Source organism: Salmo salar, chromosome 09 (assembly GCF_965601325.2).
Source record: "Salmo salar chromosome 09, fSalSal1, whole genome shotgun sequence".
In the NCBI taxonomy this organism is placed as follows: domain Eukaryota; kingdom Metazoa; phylum Chordata; class Actinopteri; order Salmoniformes; family Salmonidae; genus Salmo; species Salmo salar.
Window position 1 is genome coordinate 2,033,023 of NC_138299.1, and position 27,731 is coordinate 2,060,753.

General features: G+C 43.9%; 1 protein-coding gene and 1 long non-coding RNA gene across 2 annotated transcripts; one reads left to right on the forward strand and one right to left on the reverse strand.

Moving 5' to 3' along the window:
* Window positions 1–486: 486 nt before the first annotated feature.
* On the forward strand, window positions 487–8,448 carry LOC123744583 (uncharacterized). Its single transcript, XR_006770916.2, has 2 exons — window positions 487–2,080; window positions 7,964–8,448. It is a non-coding gene; the product is annotated as an uncharacterized LOC123744583 (long non-coding RNA).
* On the reverse strand, window positions 878–6,799 carry LOC106610628 (transcriptional repressor protein YY1). The gene is made up of 5 exons (XM_014210054.3): window positions 6,199–6,799; window positions 4,999–5,161; window positions 4,512–4,572; window positions 3,410–3,568; window positions 878–2,409 (listed from the first exon to the last, which is right to left on the reverse strand). Exons 1-5 carry the CDS (start codon window positions 6,692–6,694, stop codon window positions 2,227–2,229), a joined length of 1,062 nt encoding a protein of 353 aa, XP_014065529.1. The 5' UTR covers window positions 6,695–6,799; the 3' UTR covers window positions 878–2,226.
* Window positions 8,449–27,731: the final 19,283 nt, after the last annotated feature.

The following is a 27,731-nucleotide window of genomic DNA, read 5'->3' on the forward strand; positions in this document are numbered from 1 at the left end:
TACAACCCTAAATCCATAACCATGGGCACCCTCTTAGATATCATCCTGACCAACTTGCCATCTAAATAGACCTCTGCTGTCTTCAACCAGGATCTCAGCGATCACTGCCTCATTGCCTACGTGCGTACTGGGTTTGCAGTCAAACGACCACCCCTCATCACTGTCAAACACTGCCTAAAACACTTCATCAAAAAAATCTATTCACTTCAGCCTTTCTAATCGACCTGGCCCGGGTATCCTGGAAGGATATTGACATCATCCCGTAAGTAAAGGATGACTGGTTGCTCTTCAAAAGTGCTTTCCTTTCCATCTTAAATAAGCATGGCCCATTCAAAAAAATTGAACTAAGAACAGATATAGCCCTTGATTCACCCCAGACTTGTCTAGCACAGAAACATCCTGTGGCGTTCTGCATTAACATCGAATAGCCCCCGCGATATGCAACTTTTCAGGGAAGTCAGGAACCAATATACTCAGTCAGTTAGGAAAGCTAAAGCTAGCTTTTTCAAACAGAAATTTGCTTCCTGTAGCACGAATTCCAAAAAGTTTTTGGACACCGTAAAGTCCATGGAGAATAAGAGCACCTCCTCCCAGCTACCCACTGCATTGAGGACAGGAAACACCGTCACCACCGATAAATCTACGATAATCGATCATTTCAATAAACATTTTTCCACGGCTGGCCATGCTTTCCACCTGGCTGCCAACATCTCAGCACCCCCTTGCAGCAACAAGAAATTGGGTGTCTATTTTAGGAACAAATCTTACTTTTCAACGTTAGTCAAGGATCTTGTTCAAAGCACTTTATCAGTGCCGGATTATAGGGATAGTCTATATGCAGACCTCAGTAAGTACCTTAAACTCTGGACACAGTGTATCATGGTGTTTTAAGATTTATTACAAATGCTAGATCACTCACCCATCACTGTATGCTATGGTGCAATGGACCTCTCTAAACCACTGGTACACTTGTGTACAAACATTGATAGGACAACTCCCTTTGTATCTCTGTTCCTTACGGACCAGATCAGTCACTCAAAGTCTTCGTTCACAGTCGCTGCTGTCCTTGTCTGTTCCTAAAGCTGGAACTGAGATGGGGATTTTTTTTTCTCCCATAATGCCCCTTCATCCTGAAACATGCTTCAAAAGACAAAGTTAGGGGACTTAGTGTCCTCGCCTGTTTTTAAGACTGATCGACAACACTGTTTGCAATAGCTTCAGTTGTTTCTAATCTTTAATTGTATTTAACTTGTGACACTGTCTTGTTTGTATTTAGAATTTTTCTGTAATATTTCATGTACACGCTATTTCCTTATTTGCCTTCTTGCCAGGTCACCCTCGCAAAAGAAGTTTGACCTCAATGGGTCTTACCTGGTTAAATTAAAAAAAATACAATCTACTGTACATAAAGTAGAAGTTGTCTGAAACAAACTAATAATTGCTTGCTTACGGACAGGTTTTTATTGGCCGCTTATTGGGGAGGTCAATATTAGCTAAAGTTAATTGTGCCTGTAAAAAATATCTCAATAACGCAACTGATCACCAGTTCTGGTTGTATTGTGTGTTCAACTAAACAGAAAGGATTTGATGGATATGACATGTTTTTGCTCTCTGGCAGTGCAGGGAAAAAAGAAAAACACTACTTAAATCACATTGCTATTATTTACATGATTCCAATATCTCTGTACGTTACAATTATACAAAATGAAAATCTGTAAAGAACACCCCTACCCACCCAAATAAACGTTTTACAGGGGGGGGAAAAGCAGGGAAGTACAATAAACTGCAAATTCTCCTCCAAGAAGAGCTATCATAGATTTCAATTCTCAGGGAAAACAAACATGCATAATACCACTAAGCCAGAGAAAGTGTACAATATGCACACTTAAAATAAGGGTACAAAATTTAAAAGCAATTATTTTGCTATGCTGATGGAGAACATAACTTTAAAATGTCAATTCTTTCTCTTTGGGCACTGCAGTATAAATAACTTGTCTTTTCGGTTGCAGGTCCAAGAACTTCCTATCTTCACAAGAAGAAACGTTAAGCTTTTCTTTCGAGATCGTGCCAAGGTGGCAGGGTAGGTGTTAAGCATCATCTTTAGAGTTTGTTGTTTTCTTCTCTGTACATTTCCTAGCTCTTAGGTGGCACAAGGTGCTGCCGCTGAGGGAGGCAAAGATATGGGGGTCGGGGGGCGTATCCTCACAGTGGTTGGTTGGTTCACAGTCACTGATTGTTTTTAGCTTTAGCATGTGTGAGGATGTGAGACTTGAGGTTGGTAGATTGGGCAAACTTCTTGTTGCAGCCGTCGAACGGACAGACGTAGGGTCGGTCTCCAGTGTGAATCCGCACATGCGTGCGTAAGTTAAAGTCCAAAGAGAACCGCTTTCCGCAGCCCTCAAACGTGCACTTAAAGAGAAGGAGAGAGTAGATTTTATTATGAGGCTACAATGCTGGTTGACAATCTGGGCACCTATGGGTTTATGGCTATACATGCCATGTATAAGTTAAGTTGGAAGTGTTGCAAATCATACTAAATGTATACACAGGGATGCAAACTTGTGAGGGGCCAAAAAAAGTGACAAAACAATGCGCACGGAAACAAGAAAAACAGTGTAAACTGCTAGAATGGGGTTGTCAGAATACCAACATTTTACTAACAATGTGATACCAGGACAAGGATCACAATACCGAGTAGAATTGCAATAGAAAGCGGAGAAGGTAGCTCCGGTAATATGGGGCATAACTTTTGAGTTGTTTGGGCTAGAAACTGACGGTTTTCAGTGATGTAAAGGCGCAAGCATGACTGTCACTGTGCTCCATTTTTCCTCTATGGCAGTGTGACAGCAAAGCAGTCAGACTGGCCTGCTTGTTCTTACAGGCAAAAAGAAAAGACACTAATGTTAGCTTGCCAACTTAAGATGCTAACGTCAACTAGCTCGCTATGGTCAGCTTACTAACGTAATAACTTTGTGTGTAATAATTTGTGCTTTCAAAACATACATGCAACTATAGTCACAGCACTATTTCAAACACAGGTTGCTTACCTGGAGTTGCATTCCAAATGTCCCAGTTGCGTGGGGTGCGTGATCACACAGGGTGAGACTCAATTGCATACTCCTCGCATCCTCTGGCTTTCTCATCCAATGAGTTTTGAGAAGGTGAGGAGAGAGGACACGAGGAGTACGCAATTAAGATTCCCCCAGGGAGATCTGTTCATGCCTCTCTTTTATAGCAGCGCCGCCTGATTTTTACAACTCTACACTATTCATGTGGATTACCTATTGAGATCAAAACGGCAAATATCGCCGAAAAGTGCAGAGATGGCTTCCCTGTGAAACTGTAATTGTTAGACAAGAAGTAGATCTCTCAATATGAAGCCATTTTGAAGGGGCTGGGGGAAACATACCTGGAAAGGCTTCTCTCCGGTATGAACAAGTTGATGCCTCTTCAGTTTAGAGCTTTCAACAAAGGCCTTTCCACATTCGGCGCAGACGTGAACACGCGGTCCGTGGGTATGCAAATGCTTCCTCATCGCCGAGTTATCCCTGAACATTTTAGTGCACCCCTGCATAGGCAAAGGTAGCAATTAATCATTGTGTAACTTCAGAAATGACAAGACCAAAAAGTCCACATCAGAGCACTTAAAAAAACCTTTCTCCAGGTTCCTGTTTTCCCAAAAGCATACTTTTTTAATAGATGTTTGCTGAACAAATGGCCACTGGACAGATACAAATAATCATATCATTCTGACAGGTAGCCATGGGCTACTTTTTAGTTAACATTTAACTGAGAAGGTTTTTGGGAACGCCTTTCCATCTCTACCAGAAGAAAGTTATCATTAGCATCATCGCTAACGGCTACACAACGTGTAGACATGCGCACGCACCACACACACACCTCTGAGTTTCAGAAAGTTGCATAAAAATACGAATAACTGATGCATTAATTCTGGATTCCGTCCGCAATGTGGATTTTATAGCGCAATCACATTGCATACCGGCTAGGTGACTACCATTGTTTACCCAAACACTGCTCTAGTGGCTGTGTTACCATTCTCCAATACCAGTTAGGCCGACATTGGCATAGCGATGTTTTGACGGCGCAACTGCGGTATGAGCTGACAAATTGGTGAGTGTCTGCCCGTGTCAAAAGCCACTCTCTTCCTATTATCCCTACCAAGTTAGAAGTTCAAAAACGGCGCTCGAAAGTCTAGGCTCTATCGATGATAGAAATAATGATAGGCTTATATGCATGTTCTCATGTAAATTTGGATGGCAGGCTATATCTTATCAGTCTAATCGAGCTGTAGACAATAGAACATCACGCATTTGAATGTTTGAACTTGTAGCGCAGTGGCATAAACTTACGTGGCTGCGAGGGATTTGGTACCACTTGTGGATTTGACAACGCTAATGCAGTTTCACTTCAACCAAAACAACCGCTATGCAGATTTCGGCTAATTCGGATTTGATAGAATCTAGTCCTTAAGACTAGTAGAGCACGCTTACTTTGTGGGGGCAGGCAATCGTCCTGGGAGAGTCGTCCTCCTTTATTTTCCGTGGCTTCATCCTGCAAAAGACATGATAGGTCAAAGAACTTGTATTCACTACACTTGAGGAGAGTTCAAGAGGGGAATGTTGTAACAGTACATAAGCCTACATATGGTTTTATTTATTATATCACGCAACGGGCGGCAGGTAACCTAGTGGTTAGAGCGTTGGACAAGTAACCAAAAGGTTGTAAGATCGAATCCCCGAGCTGACAAGGTAAAAATCTGTTGTTCTGCCCCTGAACAAGGCAGTTAACCCACTGTTCCTAGGAGTCATTGAAAATAAGAATTTGTTCTTAACTGACTTACCTAGTTAAATAAAGGTAAATAAAAACAGGAAATGTTTTGCAACAGAAAATGAAAACAAGGGTTTCTAAATGGACAAGTCCTTCCCAGTTTCCCTCCGTTAGGTGCCTAATGAACATGTCCTTGTGTCACTAGCTCACCTGGCGAACTCTGCCAGCTGTTTAGGGTCTGACAGGTCAATCCCTGGGATGCCCCCAGGCGGGAGCTTCTTCCCTGTCATGTACTCGGAGTAATCGGGAGGGGAACTCTCCCCGATGACATGCTCCTCCACCATAGTGTCATGGTCAATTTCCTTCTTGTCATCTGAGTCCGAGCAAAAGAGCAGAGTTAAAACAGGTGCACAGGGATATGATTTGCATTTGATGTCTGACCCAAATGGCCAATTAAAATACCAATCACTATTCCCAGCACCTGGAAAATGTATAGCCTAAAAACGGGGGAGCATAATTGTGTAAAAGATATACAATCTCATATTTTACAGTTGAAGGCAGTATTTGGTCTGCACAGTTGAACAGCAAGTGATTGCACAGTTTAGTTCCATTTGAATGGCCCTAGTTTTTAAATGGTACGACTTAGTGTGTTGGTCTTGCAACAATTATTATTATTAGCTTAGTGAATATACTTGCAACAATTCAGACAGACTAACATCGGGATTTGGAAAAACTAAATCAACGTTGCTAGCTAACTGGCTGCCGTTTCAAGTCTGTAAACACATTAGTTTGTTACTAGGATTAAAGTTAGCTAGCTAGCGAACTGTCTGACGAAAGTCAAATAATCGAACGACATCTCACTCAGGTCAGTCGGTCTCAAAAAGCCAACAAGGCAGACTTTGCACAATTTAGTAAAAAAAAAAAAAAATACAAATATAAACAATTGAGATTCCATTCTTGTCGACTCTTTGCCACGGTTAGAACGGTGGCTAGCTGTAGCACATCCAGTCTGACATCTACCCTCCCCCGCTCTTCACGAGTTTCGAACAGAGGCCCCTGTGCTGAACTGCGCCACAGCGGCCTACTCCTGGAGCCAGCAACAGCGCCCTCGCTCCCAACCGCCGCCATCTTTCCCCGGCCAAATCAACGCCATTTTTTCGGTCCGCCATACTGTTCCAGGGGAACATGGCGGCGCCCATCAACACATAAAACATGGCTTCCCATAAAAACAAAAACATTACAAATACACGGCATGCAATTCGGACTTGAAAAACAGTTAAGAATTCTGCTAAAATGAGCCAGAGAACAACGCCCGTACGAGGCCCAGTTACAGGGCACACAACGCAAGAACAACACAGCTGGCAAATTTGCAAGAACACACTTTCAATAGAACTCTAACGTTAAACTTACCCGATGCCCACATGGTCACCGAAAACTCTCCTTCCAAAGTCTTTATCTGGACTTGTTTCTGTTCCCATTTTCTACCACTGGCCTCCGGTGCACCCAAGTAACTATTTTTATTTCTCTTCACGTTTCCCCCCTTCTTCATCCGCCCCGAACTCTTCCCGGCGACAGTCACCAGAGTTTGTTCGATATATTCCTCTTCAGCGGCAGGGACAGGTATAAGAATTTGGTCCTCGTAATCATCGTCCCCGTGCATGTCCGAATCATCCTCACCAACCACCTCTTCTCTTGTTTGCACTAATATTACCTCCTGATGATGGTGAAGCATTGAGTGTGGATCATCTGAGTCAAGGGGCTGTAAAGCGATCATGGGCTGTTCATCGTCGTCCTCTCCAACAACTGTTGTCTCTATGGTCTCCACTTCGATTTCATGGAGTTCCACTATCTCAGCTGGCATCTCTGAGCCGTCCGTTTCGATGTACAGGGTATCGCATGATGCCATGTTGGAAACCCCTGAATTCCTCACACCTGTTATGTTTTTTTTACTGCCTTCAACCTACTCAACTCTGTTCTACTCCCGTCTCCACAGCATTGTGAAACTAGCGACTTTAAGGTCACGTGATTATACGGCTACTTTTCAAAATAGAAGTCACCCTGAAATAATTTATCTAAATTAAAATCACAACAAATATAGTTTAGTTACTTAAACATACATTTATAGAAAAAACGAACAATATATTTTTGAAATCAATTATCAAAGATCTATTTACTGTATTTTAACTACACTGAAAAATATACGCAACATGTAAAGTGTTGGTCCCATGTTTCATGAGCTGAAATAAAAGATCCCAGAAATGTTCCATACGCACAAAAAGGTTATTTCTTTAAAATGTTGTGCACAAATTTGTTTACATCCCTGTTAATGAGCCTTTCTCCATTGCCAAGATAATCCATCCACCTGACAGGTGTGGCATATCAAGAATCTCATTAAACAGCAAGATCATTACACAAGTGCACCTTGTGCTGGGGACGATAAAAGGCCACTCTAAAATGTGTAGTTTGCCACACAATACAATGCCATAGATGTCTCAAGTTTTGAGGGAGCGTGCAATTGACATGCTGACTGCCGGAATGTCCAACAGAGCTGTTGTCAGATCATTTTATGTTAATTTCTTTACCATAAGCCACCGCCAATGTCATTTTAGAGAATTTAGCAGTATGTCCAACCGGCCTCAGAACTGCAGACAACGTGCATGGTCTTGTGTGGGCGAGTGGTTTGTTGATGTCAATGTCGTGTGGGCGAGCAGTTTGTTGATGTCTTGAGTGCCACATGGTGGCGGTGGGGTTATGGTATGGGCAGGCATAAGCTACGGACAACGAAAACAATTGCATTTTATTGATGGCAATTTCAATGCAGAAAAATACCATGATGAGAATTTGTTGCATGTTGAATTTATATTTTTGTTCAGTATATAATGATGATGTTGGTCGTTATAGTCCCCTGTAAAAAAACAAAAACAATTACCACACAATACCAACACTGTTGCCGGAGGTGTCAGCTCGTAACAGAACAGGATTTAATCATGCTTTGAAGATAACATTTTCAAATTGGTCCATTCCAAGAGTAACTTTGGATGGGGCACAGTGTCCCCCGACAGCCCCGTGCCGGGAGTCTACGGTCAGTCTGTCTTACCTGGTGTACTGTGTGATCTTAGGCATGCTCTCTCTAATTTCACTCTCTCTCCCTTTCTCTCTTTGTCTCCCCTCTCAGAGGACCTGAGCCCTAGGAACATGCCTCTACCTCGCCTGATGACTCCTGACTGTCCCTGTCCCCAGTCCACCCAGTTGTGATGCTGATACAGTTCTGCAGCTGTGGAACCCTGACCTGATTCAATGGGTGTGCTACCGTGTCCCAGAACAGCTGTTTTCGCTCTCTCTCTCTCTCAATCTCTCTCTCTCTCTCCTGCTGATTCAACCTCTAAATCACGTGTCAAATTCACTCCATGGAGTGCCGAGTGTCTGCGGATTTCCACTCCACCGTTGATGAATTAAGGTCGCTAATTAGTAAAGAACTCCCTTTGCCTGGTTGTCTAGGTCTTAAATTGAAAGGAGAAAAATAACCCAGAGACACTAGGCCCTCCATGGAATGAGTTTGACACCCCTGCTCTAAATACATGAAACTATCAGTTGTCACCATCATCAGACCCTCTACTAATAAGATCCAGTGCCATACAATAAACAAATATTACAGCCCTATACAGCTGTTTTCTACTGTACTGTTAAAACTATAGAAGTTGTTAGCATAAAACGGGGGTATTTAGTATCCTCAGAACCTTTTCTAATAAGATCCAGTGTCATACTATAGAGATTGACTGCATAAGATACTTTATTCAGCCAAAATTTACTGTCACCGGTGACGAAAATGGACATTCTCAACATACATGTAGGTCCTCATTACAGCCCTATACAGCTGTTTTCTACTGTACTGTTATAACTATAGAAGTTGTCACCATACAAGGTGGGTATTTTAGTATCACCGCTGACGAAAGTTGACATTCTTAACACAGATCCTCATCACAAGTTTTATTAGTTGTATGTATAGGATATGCATGGTATACATTGTCCAACAAAATGCTTACTTGCAGGTTCCTTCTCGACAATACAAGAACAATAAGAAATAGTAAAACATAAGAATACAAATATAAAGTAAATGACAGTAGAATATAATACATATTTTAGCATAAGTATAATACAGGAAGGCACAATTTATAGTACAATATTTACACGTGCATTGGGAAGGAGGGATGGAGGGCAAGTGCGTAAACTGAGCAGTATAATATAGGTCTGGTAGCAGCAGTGATGTGTGATAATGTGCAGAAAGTCAGAGGAGGTGGTCAGTCCAGTTCAAGTGTTCAGCTGTGTGATGGCTTGTAGCTAGTCTCTGAGCCTGTTGACATCAGACCTAATGCTCCGATACCGTCTGCCGACGACGGTAAGGGAGAGAACAGCTCGTGGCTAGGGTGTGTGTGGTCCTTGATGATGCTGCGTGCCTTCCTCAGGCACTGTTTCGAATAGATGTCCTGGATGGGTGGAAGCACTGTCCAACTGATGTACTGTGCTATTTTCACCACCCGCCGGAGGGCCTTGCGTGGACGGAGTAATTCCCGTACCAGGCTGTGATGCAACCGGCCAGGACTCTCTTGATGGTGCAGGTGAGCGTGACGGGGCGATAGTCATTTGGGCATGTCACCTTGTTTTTCTTGGGCATTGGGACGATGGTGGTCTCCTTAAAGAAAGTGAGGACTACAGCCAGAGACAGCAACAGGTTGAAGATGTCAGAGAAGACCCCCGCCAGCTGGTCAGCACACACTCTAGAGGACGCGACCAGAGATGTCATTAGGGCCGGCGGCTTTGTGAGTATTCCCTTTTTTGAGAGTTTTCCTCACGTCAGCCTTGGAGAGCAAAAGCACCTGGTCGTACGGAGCAGTGAGAGTCTTCCTGGATGGCTCGGTATTGTCTGCCCAATACAGCTGTTTTTTACTGTGCTGTTAAAACTATAGGCGTTGTCACCATACAAGGGGGATATTTTAGTATCCTCAGGACCTCTCCTATAAGATCCAGTGTTGTACCATAGAGATTGACCACATTAAATACTTTTTTGCCCCCCCAAACAAAAATATGTCCTCATATGTCAGGAAAGTGCAGTCAGCCACGCACTTAAAAAAGGTAATTTATATACACGATATAAGTACTATATTGCAGTCGACTCTTGTACACCACACTAAAGGTGTATCTATTTCTTTACTAGGAGATTTAAAATTGTTTGTTATTTGTAATGCTACTCTACAGTGTAGGTGTGAGGGCTATCCTGTGCCAATAGTCAATTGATGGTGGATGACCTAGGGACTAGGCTGCTATAGTATTGACATAGATGGATGTGTATAGCAACAAGCTGCTGGAGCCCATCGTCTGCATGGTGAAAAACACACATTCACAGCAAAGACATACTATGTTCACTGACATTCACATTCACTGCTCACAAACATATTGGAACATGCTGCACGTTTAAAGTGAGTACAAAGCTCATCATTGAGTGGGGGCGGTGAATAGAATAAATAAATAATTTTCTGAATAAAACCTGAATTAAAAAAATAACAAGATGTGCTTTTCCTTATTTTATTTTAACTTTACATTACACCCTGTATTATAGTAGATCACTGGTTAATACAGACTAAACCTTCCCTTCTTTCTACCCACATTTCTGTCCACAAATTGTCTCACATCTACACAGGATACGCCATAAAGACAAAGTGAAAACGTGTTTTTCAAAATTTTAGAAAATGTGTTGAAAATGAATACAGAAATATCTAATTTACATAAGTATTCACACCCCTGAGTCAATACTTTGTAGAAGCACATTTGGCATCGATTACAGCTGTGAGTCTTTCTAGGTAAGTCTCTAAGAGCTGTCCACACCTGGATTGTGCAACATTTTATCCATTAATCTTTTTAAAATCTTCAAGCTCCGGCAAATTGCAGGTCTTGCCATAGGTTTTCAAGCAAATTTAAGTCAAAACTGTAACATGGCCACTCAGGAACATTCACTGTCTTCTTGGTAAGCAACTCCAGTGTAGATTTGCCCTTGTGTTTAAGGTTATTGTCCTGCTGAAAGGTGAATTAATCTCCCGGTGTCTGGTGGAAAGCAGACTGAACCAGGTTTTCTACTATGATTTAGCCTGTTCTTAGTTCCATTACGTTTGTTTTTATCCTGAAATACTCCCCAGTCCTTAATGATTACTTAATGATTATACCCATTACATGATGCAGCCACCACTATGGTTGAAAATATGGAGAGTGGTACTCAGTAATGTGTTGTATTGGATTTGCCCCAAACACTTTGTATTCAGGACAAAATGTTAATTGCTTTGCCACATTTTTTGCAGTATTACTTTAGTGCCTTGTTGCAAACAGGATGTATGTTTTGTGATATTTTTTATTCTGTACAGGCTTCCTTCATTTCACTCTATCAATTAGGTTAGAATTGTGGCGTAACTACAATGTTCAATGTCCTCTGTTTTCTCCTATCGCAGCCATTAAATCTGTAACTGTTTTAAAGTTAGATTAGATTTGTTTATTAGTCACATGCACAGGGTCGCAGATGTAATTGTAAGGTACAGTGAAATTCTTAAGCTCCGAGCTCCAAAAGTGCAGGTCACAAAGAGACCATTGGCCTCATGGTGAAATCCCTGAGGGATTTCCTTCCTCTCTGGCAACTGAGTTAGTCTTTGTAGTGACTGGGTGTATTGATACACCATCCAAAGTGTAATTAATAACTTCACCATGCTCAAAGTGTCACATTCCTCTTCGTCAGAAGATATGTTGAAATCGCTGTCTGACAAAGTGGACCAATATGCAGCGGATTGCGTGCTCATCATTTATTTTAAATGTGACCACGAGGAAAAAACCAATAAACAAAACTCACGACAGGACCAGTGTAGCAGGCTAAACAAAAGCAGTGCTAACATACAACTACCCACAAGTGACAAACAAAACACACACCTACTTATAGGACTCCCAATCAGAGGCAACTAGAAACACCTGCCTCCAATTGAGAGTCCAGCAACCAAATCTGCACATAGAAAACTTAACCTAGAACCTACTCATACTAAAACATACACCACAAAACCCCGGGAACACATAAATAACACACCCCTCTAAGCTATACACACAAAAAAAACACCATACAAAACAAACATACCTCTGCCACGCCCTGACCAAATAATACAAATAATCCTCTATACTGGTCAGGACGTGACACAAAGGGATATTCAATGTCTGCTTTAAATTTTTTTTACCCATCTACCAACAGGTGCCCTTCTTTGCGAGGCATTGGAAAACCTCCCTGATCTTTTTGTTGTTGAATGTGTGTTTGAAATTCACTGCTCGGCTGAGGGACCTTACAGATAAAATCATGTTACACACTATTATTGCACAGAGAGTGAGTCCCTACAACTTAGTATGTGACTTATTAAACACATGTTTACCTCTGAACTTATTTTGGCTATTCATAACAAAGGGGTTAAATACTTATTGACTCAAGACATTTCAGCTTTCCAACTTTTCATTTTTAATTAATTTGTAAAAATCTCAATTTGATTAATTTTAAATTCAGGCGGTAACACAACAAAATGTGGAAAAAGTCAAGGAGTGTGAATACTTTCTGAAGGCACTGTACATGTGCTGTCTTTCCAATTGATGTAAACTTTCCACACAAATATTCATTTGAGAAAGTTAAAGACCTTTACAGGTCTTTGTAGGTCTGTTGTTTTAACAATATAATACCAATGTATAATGTTATACGTGTCTATAACAGTCAATAACAGTGTAACATAACTGTTTATAACAATGTACAGCACATCTAGCAATGCACAGATGTTTCAAGAGCATAAACTATTTGGTTTCTGAATCCTCAGACCCCTGACTGGGAGCATACTACAAATAACCACTAGAACTCAACAATATGCCTCAATGCCTCCTAACATGGCATCAAAGGGAGTGGATAGGATCAGAGAAATAGAATGTATCTTGAAACAGGAAAAATATACTACGATTTGTGATCTTGTTCAAGTAAACGTAGGACTTTTAATTTGAAGCTTTTGAGCAATTTTGAAGCCCTGGAACCCTTCTAGCCATGACCCAGTTAATGTCGCTGATTTCATGGGTCTCGCTTTGGCTACGTAGTCTCGCGAAACTTGTGTTTTACAAACACACACACACACACACACACACACACACACACACCGCTTAGGCTGCAATAAGAATGGTCTATCTCCGTGACCTAGACACACAGGCCACCCACCAAAACAGGCAACAAAACTGCAACGTTCCAACATCATTATGTAGATAATTTATGAATATGAATACTGTGTAGGTAAAAACGTGTACAATTTAAACGTTAATTTTGCAAATTTTTGGGGCATTTTGGGTAATTTCCCTTAGCAACATTGAGGTTGCCATGTTACATATTTTTAGGGAGTCATACTAAGACCAAGGTCTCTTTTACTGATGAGCCCTGAATTACAGAAATGACAGAAATAGAAACATCAAAATACAAATAGGCCTACTAAATGCAAGCAGAAAGAAAACGCATAAAAAACAGACATTCAGTCACGCCCTGACCTGAGAGAGACGTTTTGTTTCCTCTATTTTGGTTAGGTCAGGGTGGGCATTCTATGTCATGTATTTCTTTGTATTTGGCCGAGTATGGTTCCTAATCAGAGGCAGCTGTCTATCGTTGTCTCTGATTGGGAATCATACTTAGGCAGCCTTTTCCCCACCTGTATTTGTGGGTAATTATTATTTTCTGTGTGTGTTTTGTGTGCGCCTCAGTAGCGTCACGGTCGAGTCTGTTTACCTGGTTTTTGTTTTGTTCAGTTTCACTTCAATAAAAGAATGTGGAATTACCGGCAAGCTGCGCCTTGGGTAATTTACGACAGGGAATTTGAAGATAGCGAACATGGCACATTCATAATAAGGTCCCCAATCAGCTCTCTGAATTGCCCTAGAGGCACCAAAACATCCAATATGAGAATATTTATTAGATTGTTCCATAAATACGGTTCAAAAACTGATTTACCTAACTCAGTATAAACAAGGAATTTCCAGAGTTATAGCTGTCACGATTCTCTACGACAGAACCCAGAAGCAGACCAGGACAAGGTAAGTAAAATGAAGGTGAGTATTTATTGGTAGTCTTGATGTGTAAATTTAATAATCCAGGAGACGGAACGGCAGCGGAGGTGAGTTGATGAGAGTGAATGGGTTGATCCAATGAAGTCACTGAATCCACCGATGGCCAGGCAAGGGAGTTGAATGTTCCGGGAGAATGACTGTAGACGGAGTAAACGGGAGTGAGTAACCGGCAACAAGTACATAATAACAAACTCAGGAAACATGAGGCTGATACGCTGGCACAACATACTGTTCATTGCTAACGATCCGGCAGGGAATGGATGTCAGGGCTTATGAAGAGGTGATGATCAGGACCAGGTGTGCAGATGGTTGATGAGATGCAGGTGCGGGTAATCAAAAGTTCTCCCGCCTAGCTTCGTCGCCTGGCAACCAGACAGGGTGCGTTCAGGAACCTCAGACAAAAGACTCCAAAACAAAAAAAAGTCAGCTCAGGCAGAAAACAGACTCAGGAAGCGGGATTCCTGACAATAGCATCCCTGCAGGCTACCGGACTGAAGGAATCCCGAAACAATACAAGAAGCTGTTGGAACGTGCTAAATATTCGGAAAGTATTCAGACAGCTATACTTTTTCCACATTTTGTTACATTACAGCCTTATTCTAAAATGGATTAAATTGTTTTTTCCCCCTCAGCAATTTACACACAATACCCCATAATAACAAAGCAAAAACAGGTTTTTAGAAATGTTAACAAATGTATAAAACAAAAACAGGGAAATATTACATTTACACAAGTATTCAGATCCTTTACTCAGTACTTTGTTGAAGCACCTTTGGCAGCGATTACAGCTTCGAGTATGACGCTACAAGCTTGGCACACCTGTATTTGGGTAGTTTCTCCCATTCTTCTCTGCAGATCCTCTCAAGTTTTGTCAGGTTGGATAAAGGTTAAATAAAGGGGGAAAAAAAGGACATTCAGAGACTTGTCCCAAAGCCACTCCTGCGTTGTCTTGGCTGTGTGTGTAAGGTTCTGTATTTATTTTCTTAGTCAACCTTGTGTTCTGTTTCACTGTGTTCTTGAATGTAGCCCTGTTTCTTTGTGTTCTTGAACGTAGCCCTGTCTTTCATTTTTGTTCATTGATTTCACCTGTGTTATTTACTCACCTGGTCTCATCAGCTACTTATTTAGTTCAGTTCATTCTGTTTGTGCCTTTGTGAGGTATTGGTCGTTTTGACTCTACTCAGCCTTTTCCTAACTCGTTTGTGAGAACCAGTTATAGCCTTCAGTCCTAGTTTTGTTTCACCTCCCTGTTTGCCTACCTGTGTATGACCATTGCCTGCCTGTGACCACGATTCCTGCCTTCTGTGAAGGTGAAATAAACACCTGCTGCGCTCTGCGTGGGACTCTACACCTTTTTCTCCCTGAGTATTCATTACAGTATGCTTAGGGTTGTTGTTGTGTTGGAAAGTGAACCTTCTCCCCAGTCTGACGTCCTGAGCGCTCGAGCAGGTTTTCATCAAGGATCTTTCTGTAGTTTACTCCGTTCATCTTTCCCTCGACCCTGCCGCTGAAAAACATCCCCACAGCATGATACTGCCACCACCATGCTTCACCGTAGGGATGGTGCCAAGTTTCCTCCAGATGTGACACTTGGCATTCAGGCCAAAGAGTTCAATCTTGGTTTCATCAGACCAGAGAATCTGGTTTCTCATGGTCTGAGAGTCTTTAGCTGCCTTTTACTGAGGAGTGGCTTGGTTTTTGCTCTGACAAGCACTGTCAACTGTGGGACCGTATATCCAAATCATGTTCAATCAATTGAATTTACCACAGGTGGACTCCAATAAAGTTGTAGAACCATCTCAAGGACAGTTAATGGAAACAGGATGCACCTGAGCTCAATTTCGAGTCTCATAGCAGAGGGTCTGAATATATATGTAAATAACGTATTTCTGCTTTTTATTTTTAATACGTTTGCAAAAATGTAAAAAAACCTGTGTGTGTAGATTGCTGAGGATTTTTTTTATTTAATCAATTTTAGAATAAGGCTGTAACTGTCACGTCCTGACCAGTATAAGGGTTATTTGTTATTGTAGTTTGGTCAGGATGTGGCAGAGGGTATTTGTTTTATGTGGTTCGGGGTGGTGGTTTATTTAGTAGGGCGTTTGATTTATTTCCGGGTTTTGGTTAATGTTCTATGTTCTTTCTGGGTTGGTATATTTCTATGTGTAGGTTAAATGGGGGGTTGGACTCTCAATTGGAGGCAGGTGCTTTCTCGTTGCCTCTGATTGAGAGTCCTATATATGGGTAATTGTTTGGTTTGTGGGAGATTGTTTATTGAATTGCTGTCTGTGCCTTCAAGTCTGTATTCGTCGTCCATCGGTTTTGTTTAGTGTTTTCTCATTAAAGTTAATTATGAGCACTCAACCCGCTGCGCCTTGGTCCTCCATTCCAGACGACAACGGTTATAGTAACGTAAGAAAATGTGGAAAAAGTCAAGGGGTCTGAATACTTTCTGAAGGCACTGCAGATTTTTCTCAGATGCCATAACAGCAGGACCTTGCTTGTTTTGAGAGCTGTTTGTTGTCCTGTCTTTAGTTTTAATCCAAAGGTCTTATATTAAGTGAGAAAACCATTGTATAATGGTTGAAACATATTTCCTTGTTTCAAGGTTCATATGGATCAGTAACCCGTTACTTGAGCTGATACAAGGACGAACACAGAATGCACAAATAAGATAACGAAAATGTATGTGCAACTTTTACAAGTTTTGAATCACACAGTAGGCCATAAATAACATGTTGCTGAATTTTTGCAGTTCCGTTTTCTGGGTCACGGAACAATACATTTTTGGTGAGTGGCCCTTGCACCAGGCTATATTATAGCTATTAATTCAGTCGTTCTCAACTGGTTATGCCTCGCGACCCAAATTAAACCGGTTGGCTCAGTCGCTACTCGTGGCCCAATAGTCGTATTGCAAAAAAAACACCAAAATATCTGGAAAAGTATGTTTTAATGCTATACGCAGTTGAAGTCGGAAGTTTACATACATTTTAGCCAAATACATTTCAACTCAGTTTTTCACAATTCCTGACATTTAATCCTAGTAAAAATGACCTGTCTTAGATCAGTTAGAATCACCAACTATATTTTAAGAATGTCAAATGTCAGAATAATAGTAGAGAGAATGATTTATTTCAGCTTTTATTTCTTTCATCACATTCCCAGTAGGTCAGAAGTTGACATACACTCAATTAGTATTTGGTAGCATTGCCTTTAAATTGTTTAACTTGGGTCAAACGTTTTGGGTTATAAGCTTCCCACAATAAGATGGGTGAATTTTGGCCCATTCCTCCTGAGAGCTGGTGTAACTGAGTCAGGTTTGTAGGCCTCCTTGCTCGCACACGCGTTTTTCAGTTCTGCCCACAAATTTTCTATAGGATTGAGGTCAGGGCTTTGTGATGGCCACTCCAATACCTTGACTTTGTTGTCCTTAAGCCATTTTGACACAACTTTGGAAGAATGCTTGGGGTCATTGTCCATTTGGAAGACCCATTTGCGACCTAGCTTTAACTTCCTGACTGATGTCTTCAGATGTTGCTTCAATATATCCACATAATTTTCTGTCCTCATGATGCCATCTATTTTGTGAAGTGCACCAGTCCCTCCTGCAGCAAAGCACCCCCACAACATGATGCTGCCACCCCCGTGCTTCACGGTTGGGATGGTGTTCTTCGGCTTGCAAGTATCCCCTTTTTCCTCCAAACATAACGATGGTCATTATGGCCAAAAGGTTCTATTTTTGTTTTATCAGACCAGAGGACATTTCTCCAAAAAGTACGATCTTTGTCTTTGTGCAGTTGCAAACTGTAGTCTGGCTTTTTTATGGCGATTTTGGAGCAGTGGCTTCTTCCTTGCTGAGCGGCCTTTCAGGTTATGTCGATATAGGATTCATTTTTACTGTAGATTTTTTTTACTATAGATACTTTGGTACCTGTTTCCTCCAGCATCTTCACAAGGTCCTTTGCTGTTGTTCTGGGATTGATTTGCACTTTTCGCACCAAAGTACGTTTATCTCTAGGAGACAGAACGCGTCTCCTTCCTGAGCAGTATGACAGCTGCGTGGTCCCATGGTGTTTATACTTGTGTACTATTGTTTGTACAGATGAACGTGGTACCTTCAGGCACAATTTTTTTTTCTGAGATCTTGGCTGATTTCTATTGATTTTCCCATGATGTCAAGCAAAGAGGCACTGAGTTTGAAGGTAGGCCTTGAAATACATCCACAGGTACACCTCCAATTGACTCAAATGATGTCACTTAGCCTATCAGAAGCTTCTAAAGCCATGACATCATTTTCTGGAATTTTCCAAGCTGTTTAAAGGCACAGTCAACTTAGTGTATGTAAACTTCTGACCCACTGGAATTGTGATCCAGTGAATTATAAGTGAAATAATCTGTCTGTAAACAATTGTTGGAAAAATGACTTGTCATGCACAAAGTAGATGTCCTAACCGACTTGCCAAAACTATAGTTTGTTAACAAGAAATTTGTGTAGTGGTTGAAAAACGAGTTTTAATGACTCCAACCCAAGTGTATGTAAACTTCTGACTTCAACAGTATATTTTGATAGCAATTTCATGACAAATTTGACCATATTCTTGATGAAGAAAGTTAATACGCTCTGATTTGAGATGCTGGCTGGGCTGGACCACAAAATCAACAAGGGCTGGTTTTCCCAAAAGCTTCACTAGCACTAAAATCATCTTAATTCCATTGAAACTTAATGGACGAAGGCTTTTCGGAAACCCAGCCCAGATCCTCTAAATCAGGTATTCCCAAACTGGGGTACGCACAATGCCCTCGTGGGTACGCCAAATAAAAATGTGATTCACATAAAAAAAAAAATATATATATATATACACAGTGTATATATATATACACAGTATATCACAAAAGTGAGTACACCCCTCACATTTTTGTAAATATTTGAGTATACCTTTTCATGTGACAACACTGAAGAAATGACACTTTGCTACAATGTAAAGCAGTGAGTGTACAGCTTGTATAACAGTGTACATTTGCTGTCCCCTCAAAATAACTCAACACACAGCCATTAATGTGTAAACCGCTGGCAACAAAAGTGAGTACACCCCTAAGTGAAAATGTCCAAATTGGGCACAATTAGCCATTTTCCCTCCCCGGTGTCATGTGACTCGTTAGTGTTACAAGGTCTCAGGTGTGAATGGGGAGCAGGTGTGTTAAATTTGGTGTCATCGCTCTCACACTCTCTCATACTGACTGGTCACTGGAAGTTCAACATGGCACCTCATGGCAAAGAACTCTCTGAGGATGTAAAAAAAAGAATCCTTGCTCTACATAAAGATGGCCTGGGCTATAAGAAGATTGCCAAGACCCTGAAACTGAGCTGCAGCACGGTGGCAAAGACCATACAGCGGTTTAACAGGACAGGTTCCACTCAGAACAGGCCTCGCCAATGTCGACCAAAGAAGTTGAGTGCATGTGCTCAGCGTCATATCCAGAGGTTGTCTTTGGGAAATAAACGTATGAGTGCTGCCAGCATTGCTGCAGAGGTTGAAGGGGTGGGGGGGTCAGCCTGTCAGTGCTCAGACCATACGCCGCACACTGCATGAAATTGGTCTGCATGGCTGTTGTCCCAGAAGGAAGCCTCTTCTAAAGATGATGCACAAGAAAGCCCGCAAACAGTTTGCTGAAGACAAGCAGACTAAGGACATGGATTACTGGAACGATGTCCTGTGGTCTGATAAGACCAAGATAAACTTATTTGGTTCAGATGGTGTCAAGCGTGTGTGGCGGCAACCAGGTGAGGAGTACAAAGACAAGTGTGTCTTGCCTACAGTCAAGCATGGTGGTGGGAGTGTCATGGTCTGGGGCTGCATGAGTGCTGCCGGCACTGGGGAGCTACAGTTCATTGAGGGAACCATGAATGCCAACATGTACTGTGACATACTGAAGCAGAGCATGATCCCCTCCCTCCGGAGACTGGGCCGCACGGCAGTATTCCAACATGATAACGACCCCAAACACACCTCCAAGACGACCACTGCCTTGCTAAAGAAGCTGAGGGTAAAGGTGATGGACTGGCCAAGCATGTCTCCAGACCTAAACCCTATTGAGCATCTGTGGAGAATCCTCTAACGGAAGGTGGAGGAGTGCAAGGTCTCTAACATCCACCAGCTTTGTGATGTCATCATGGAGGAGTGGAAGAGGACTCCAGTGGCAACCTGTGAAGCTCTGGTGAACTCCATGCCCAAGAGGGTTAAGGCAGTGCTGGAAAATGATGGTGGCCACACAAAATATTGACACTTTGGGCCCAATTTGGATATTTTCACTTAGGGGTGTACTCACTTTTGTTGCCAGCGGTTTAGACATTAATGGCTGTGTGTTGAGTTATTTTGAGGGGACAGCAAATTTACACTGTTATACAAGCTGTACACTCACTACTTTACATTGTAGCAAAGTGTCATTTTTTCAGTGTTGTCACATGAAAAGATATACTCAAAAATTTACAAAAATGTGAGGGGTGTACTCACTTTTGTGAGATATATATATATATATATATATCAGTATTTATTTATTTTTTCTTCACATTTTCAAACAGTTCATTTATATTTCCCAACGGGGTTATACATTTTGGTGAGGTTTTTTTTCTTACCCGAGTAGCCTCGTTTCACTGCCAAAAATGAAACCATCTAGTGTTCAGCGAAATAACAACACTATGTCAAATACAGGTAAGCTAGTCAAATAATTAACATCCAATCACATTAACCGTTACACTCTCGCGTGAATTCCACTAACGGTCCGTATGTAGCCAAACATAGCTGCTGCTGCTCATTCCGTTTGCTCGAAAATGGATAAATGGTTAAAAAAATTAAGGCCCGCGTCCATAGAGACACTTACCAGCTCAACTGGTAGTACTTTTACTACCAGCAGTTCTACACCTGCATCTGTCGACGACACAAGTTGTTCTGCTTCCACGAGCACATCCAATGCTAGCATCAGTAATTCTACATTAGTTGTTAGCCCAGCTAGCATGGACACTGGCAGTTGTGAATCTGATGCAGCCGAAAAGCTACTGCCCCCTTACCCGGGAAAGCACTGAACAACACCCGGGAAAGCACTGAACAACGGACAGAGACGTTGGACCATTTAAGAGAGGCAAATACAATGAGAACTACATTGATTTGGGGTTGACTTACATTGGGAGTAGTGCCTTTCCTCAGCCACGATGTGTTATATGTGCAAAAGTACTATCTCACAACTTGATTAAACCTTCACTCTTGCGCAGACATTTAGAAACAAAACATGGCAATTTGAAAAATAAGCCACGGGAGTTTTTTGAGCGAGAATTAAGATGACTTTTGAGTAGTAAGACATGTATAAAGCAATAGATACCATTAATATGAAGGGGCTAGAAGCGTCTTATATGGTGAACTACCGAGTGGCTAGGACAGGCAAGCCCCAATAGAACAAATTACTGAGTACCACGCTCCATATTTTCAAGCATAGTGGTTGCTGCATCATGTTATGGGTTTGCTTGTAATCGTTAAGGACTGTGGAGTTTTTCAAGATAAAAAAGAAACCGAATGACGCTAAGCACAGGCAAAATCATAGAGGAAAAACACTACACACTGGGAGCATGACAATAACCTAAAACACAAGGCCAAATCTACACTGGTGCTGCTTACCAAGAAGACTGTGAATGTTCTTGAGTGGCCAAGTTAGTTTTGACTTAAATACATTTGAAAATCAATGGAAAGACCTTAAAATGGTTGTCTACCAATGATCAACAACCAATTTCATGGAGCTTGAAGAATTTTGAAAAGACTAATGGATAAAATGTTGTACAATCCAGGTGTGGACAGCTCTTAGAGACTTACCTAGAAAGACTCACAGCTGTAATCACTGCCTTTTTCATTATGGAGTATTGTGTGTAGATGGGTGAGAGAAAAAAAAAATGTTGATCCATTTTCAATTCAAACAACAAAATGTGGAAGAAGTCAAGGGGTATGAATACTTTCTTTAGGCACTGTATATGTGGCCTACTTGATTAGTTGTGGCTCAGGGAAACGATTGCTGGTTGCTGATGTCTGTCTGAAAGATAACGCTCTAAATGTCACCAGTGGGAGAAGCATCAGATAGCAGACGAAAGCCATTTGAACTGCAAATATTGATTGAAAGATTGGCCTGAATTTGTAACTCATTACCTGTAGGTGTATCTGCCGAGAATGACTGTCACGACTCCTACCGAGGGTGGCTCCTCTCCCTGTTCGGGTGGCGCTCAGCGGTCGTCGTCACCGGCCTACTAGCTGCCACCGATCCCCTTTTCATTTTTCTGTTGGTTATGTCTTTATTAGTTGCACCTGTGTTCATTAGGTAATTAGTGGTGTTATTTAAGCCCATCTCCCCACCTGTTCTGTGTGTGGGCTTGTTACGTTCAGTTTTACTGTGTTTGTGTAGTGGATCGTGTTTTGGACTTTGGGTTTTGTTACGCCCTGTTGTTTTGGGCATATTCTCTTTTGTGGTACTTATTAAAGAAGTATTGTACCAAACATTTTTCTGCCTCCTGCGCCTGACTCCACACCCGCGATGTCCGGTCGTTACAGAAGCCCGCACCATAAAAGCATGGAGTCAGCAGAAGCAGCCGCCACCCCTCTACCATCGATGGAGGAACGGGTCCTCCATCACACCACCATCCTCCATCGGATTGGGTCAGCTATGGACCAGATGATGGAGAGGATGGACCGATGGGAGAGGAGTGGTCTCCTCGCTTCACCTCCGGCTCACCCGACGAGTCCACGTACTACACTCCCTTCCCCGTCTGGATCTGGGGCACTGCGTCTTACGCCCCTGAGGGAGTACGATGGAGCAGCGGCAGGGTGCCAGGGGTTCCTGTTACAACTAGAGTTATACCTGGCTACCGTGAGGCCGAATCTCCCTCGGGGGAGGAGAGTGTGAGCCTTCTCATCTCCTGCCTGACAGGTCGAGCATTGGAGTGGGCCAACGCTGTTTGGAATGGCCCAGACTCAGCGAGGGATAACTACCCTGAGTTCACCCGCCGTTTCAGGGCCGTATTCGATCACCCCCCAGAAGGTCGAGTGGCGGGTGAACGATTGTTTCACCTTAGGCAGGAGATGAGGAGCGCGCAAGACTTTGCTCTGGAGTTCCGGACCTTGGCTGCTGGGGCCGGGTGGAACAACAGGGCTCTAATGGACCACTACCGGTGTATCCTCCGGGAGGACGTCCACAGGGAGCTAGCATGTCGGGACTCTACACTCTCGCTAGATGAACTAATCGTCATGTCTATACGACTGGACAATCTGCTGGCTGCCCGCGGGCGTTCAGAAAGGGTCCTGTCAGTTCCACCTCCTAGCCTGCCTGCGCCCATTCCCATGGAGCTAGGGGGGGCCGCGTCAAGGGGAACTGGAGGAGGGTGCTCCTCCTGCACCAATTGTGGTCGACGAGGACACACGGCCGACCGGTGCTGGGGGGGTCCCTCTGGGAGTCGAAGGCAGGCAGAACACTCCTCGTCCATCTCAGGTGAGTCAGCACCAAACTCACCCAGAATCCTCTGTTGGTCACATGTTTGTCTTAATTTTTTTTTCTTGATTTTGCTCCCTTTTCCTAGCATAAGGCGCTAGTCGATTCAGGCGCAGCTAGGAACTTTATGGATCGCAGACTCGCTCTTAAGTTAGGTATTCCGCTGGTACCGATAGATTCCCCTTTTCCAGTGCACTCCTTAGATAGCCGGCCATTAGGGTCAGGGCTGGTCAGGGAGGCCACGTTGCCACTGGACATGGTAATGCAGGGGAATCATAAGGAACTAATTAGTTTCTTTCTTATCGATTCACCTGCGTTTCCGGTGGTACTGGGGGTGCCCTGGCTAGCCAGTCACAATCCTAGGATTTTGTGGAAACAGGGGATTCTCCAGGGTTGGTCAGAGGAGTGTTCAGATAGGTGTCTGGGTGTTTCCATCGGTGCCACGTCGGTGGAGAGTCCAGACCAGGTTTCCACTGTGCGCATTCCCCCTGAGTATGCCGATTTGGCTCTCGCCTTCTGTAAGAAGAAGGCGACTAAATTACCACCTCATCGCCAGGGGGATTGTGCGATAGACCTCCAGGGTAACGCTGCGCTTCCCAAGAGTCACGTGTACCCATTGTCCCAGGAGGAGACGTTGGCTATGGAGACATATGTCACGGAATCTCTGGGGCAGGGGTACACTCGGTCCTCCATTTCACCGTCTTCTCGAGTTTCTTTTTCGTGAAGAAAAAGGGGGGAGGTCTGCGTCCGTGCATTGATTATAGAGGTCTAAATTCCATTACAGTGGGGTTCAGTTACCCGCTACCTCTCATTGCTATGGCGGTGGAATCATTTCACGGAGCGCGTTTTTTCATGAAACTGGATCTCAGGAGCGCATATAATCTGGTGCGTATTCGGGATGGAGACGAGTGGAAAACCATATTTAGTACCACATCGGGCCACTATGAGTACCTCATCATGCCGTATGGGTTGAAGAATGCTCCAGACGTCTTTCAATCTTTTCTGGATGAGATTCTCAGAGACCTGCACAGGCAGGGCGTGATTGTGTATATCGACGATATCTTGATTTACTCCTCTACACGCGCCGAGCATGTGTCTCTAGTGCGCAAGATGCTTGGTAGACTGCTGGAGCATGATCTATACGTCAAGACTGAGAAGTGTGAGTTCTTCAAACGAGCCGTCTCCTTCCTGGGTTATCGCATTTCCACCTCAGGGATGGTGATGGAGTGTGACCGCGTTAATGCCGTGCGTAATTGGCCGACTCCAACCACGGTGAAGGAAGTGCAGCGTTTTTGGGGTTTTGCCAATTACTACCGGAGGTTTATCCGGGGTTTTGACCAGGTGGCGGCTCCCATTACCTCACTACTGAAGGGGGGGCCGGTGCGTTTGCGGTGGTCCACAGAGGCGGACAGAGCCTTTAACCAGTTGAAGGCGCTGTTCACTGATGCGCCCGTGTTGGCGCACCCGGACCCCTCTTTGCCATTCATATTGGAGGTGGATGCGTCCGAGGCTGGGGTGGGTGCTGTTCTATCACAGCGCTCGGGTACGCCACCGAAACTTCGCCCCTGCGCTTTCTTTTCTAGGAAGCTCAGTCCGGCGGAGCGGAACTATGATGTGGGGGACCGTGAGTTGTTGGCTCTAGTCAAGGCTCTGACAGTGTGGAGACACTGGCTTGAGGGGGCTAGACACCCTTTTCTCATCTGGACTGACCACCGGAACCTGGAGTATATCCGGGCAGCCCGGAGACTGAATCCGCGTCAGGCACGGTGGGCCATGTTCTTCACCCGATTTCAGTTCAGGATTTCGTATAGACCAGGTTCCATGAACACCAAGGCCGACGCGCTGTCCCGCCTCTATGACACTGAGGATCGGCCCATCGATCCTACTCCCATCCTTCCAGCCTCTAAGCTGGTAGCACCAGTGGTATGGGAGGTGGACGCGGACATTGAGCGGGCGTTACAGGTGGAGCCTGCGCCTTCGAACTGTCCTACAGGCCGTAAGTACATTCCGCTTGGTGTCCGTGATCAATTGATTCGATGGGCTCATACACTACCCTCCTCGGGTCATCCTGGGGTGGCGTGGACAGTGCGAGGCCTTAGGGGGAAGTACTGGTGGCCCACCTTGGCTAAGGACGTGAGGTTTTATGTCTCTTCCTGTTCGGTATGCGCCCAGAGCAAGGCTCCTAGGCACCTTCCGAGAGGGAAGTTACAACCCCACCCCGTTCCACAAAGGCTGTGGACTTCCTTACCGATCTTCCCCCGTCTCAGGGGAATACCACGGTTCTGGTAGTTGTGGATCGGTTCTCTAAGTCCTGCCATCTCCTCCCGCTGCCCGTTCTCCCTACGGCCCTGCAGACTGAGGAGGCCCTATTCACCCATCTCTTCCGGCATTACGGGGTGCCGGAGGACATCGTCTCTGATCGGGGTCCCCAGTTCACGTCCCATGTATGGAGGGCGTTTATGGAGCGTCTGGGTGTCTCGGTCAGCTTGACCTCCGGTTATAACCCCGAGAGCAATGGGCAGGTGGAGAGAGTGAACCAGGAGGTGGGTAGGTTTCTTCGGTCGTATTTCCAGGACCGGCCAGGTGAGTGGTCTAGATACATACCATGGGCTGAGTTGGCGCAAAACTCACTCCGCCACTCATCCACTAACATGTCGCCATTTCAGTGTGTGTTAGACTACCAGCCGGTCCTGGCACCATGGCATCAGAGTCAGACCGAGGCTCCTGCGGTGGAGGATTGGGTACAGCGCTCCAAGGAAACCTGGAGGGCTGTCCAGGAATCCCTGAAGCAAGCAGGAGGACGGCAGAAGAGGATCGCTGACCGCCACGGCAGTGAGGCCCCCGTATTCGCACCAGGGGACAGGGTCTGGCTCTCGACCCGAAACCTGCCCCTCCGCTTGCCCTGCCGGAAGCTGGGTCCGCAGCGTGTAGGGCCCTTCAAAGTCCTGAGGAGAATAAACAAGGTGTGTTATAGATTAAAACTCCCTTCTTATTATCGTATTAACCCCTCGTTTCATATGTCTCTCCTCAGGCCGGTGGTAGCTGGTCCCCTACAAGAAGGTGAGGTGCTGGAGGTCCCTCCGCCCCCTCTGGACATCGAGGGGTCCCCAGCGTATACAGTACGCACCATTCTGGACTTGAGACGCCGGGTGAGGGGCATGCAGTACCTCGTGGACTGGGAGGGGTACGGTCCGGAGGAGAGGTGTTGGGTGCCGGTGGGGGACATACTGGATCCATCACTGTTAGAGGATTTCCATCACCTCCATCCGGATCGCCCTGCGCCTCGCCCTCCGGGTCGACCCCAAGGCCGGTGTCAGCGCGCTGTGGGGGGGGGGACGGGGGGAGTACTGTCACGACTCCTACCGAGGGTGGTTCCTCTCCCTGTTCGGGTGGCGCTCGGCGGTCGTTGTCACCGGCCTACTAGCTGCCACCGATCCCCTTTTCCTTTTTCTGTTGGTTATGTCTTTATTAGTTGCACCTGTGTTCATTAGGTAATTAGTGGTGTTATTTAAGCCCGTCTCCCCACCTGTTCTGTGTGTGGGCTTGTTACGTTCAGTTTTACTGTGTTTGTGTAGTGGATCGTGTTTTGGACTTTGGGTTTTGTTATGCCCTGTTGTTTTGGGCATATTCTCTTTTGTGGTACTTATTAAAGAAGTATTGTACCAAACATTTTTCTGCCTCCTGCGCCTGACTCCACACCCACGATGTCCGGTCGTTACGATGACAAATATAATAATTTGACACTTAACCTCTACAAACATGAACTCCAAAGTCAACTGTCGCGGGTGTTTTATTTGTCTTCATAAAATGTGTGCACCTCAGTTAGTTTTGGCAGTTTTTGCAAAGATGATTTTGTGCACAGTATTCTCCTTGTAAATGACACGCCCTAGTAATATTTCATGTTATGTTACCTAGGAATATGTATCAACATCAAATAATGAAGTAACATGTTGCAGTGAGTCAGAAAATCTTATGTTGGCTCCTCATGCTGACAGAGCACCCTCTAACTAATTGTTATCTGTGGTAGGTGAAGAAGATAGCAACAGAGTTCTATGACTCCCTACCACAGCACACTTGATTCTGTGTGTGCATATACATGTGTAATGCCAGAACTATGTAACTGATATTTCTTTACGAGAACTAACTGTTTTCATAATAAAATCACATAACTTCTATATCAGTCAAGTTTTGTATTGCCTACACTGTAAGTACTAGTTGTACATTCAGGGCTCTATTCAATCAGATCCGCTTTAGCCGACATTCGCATA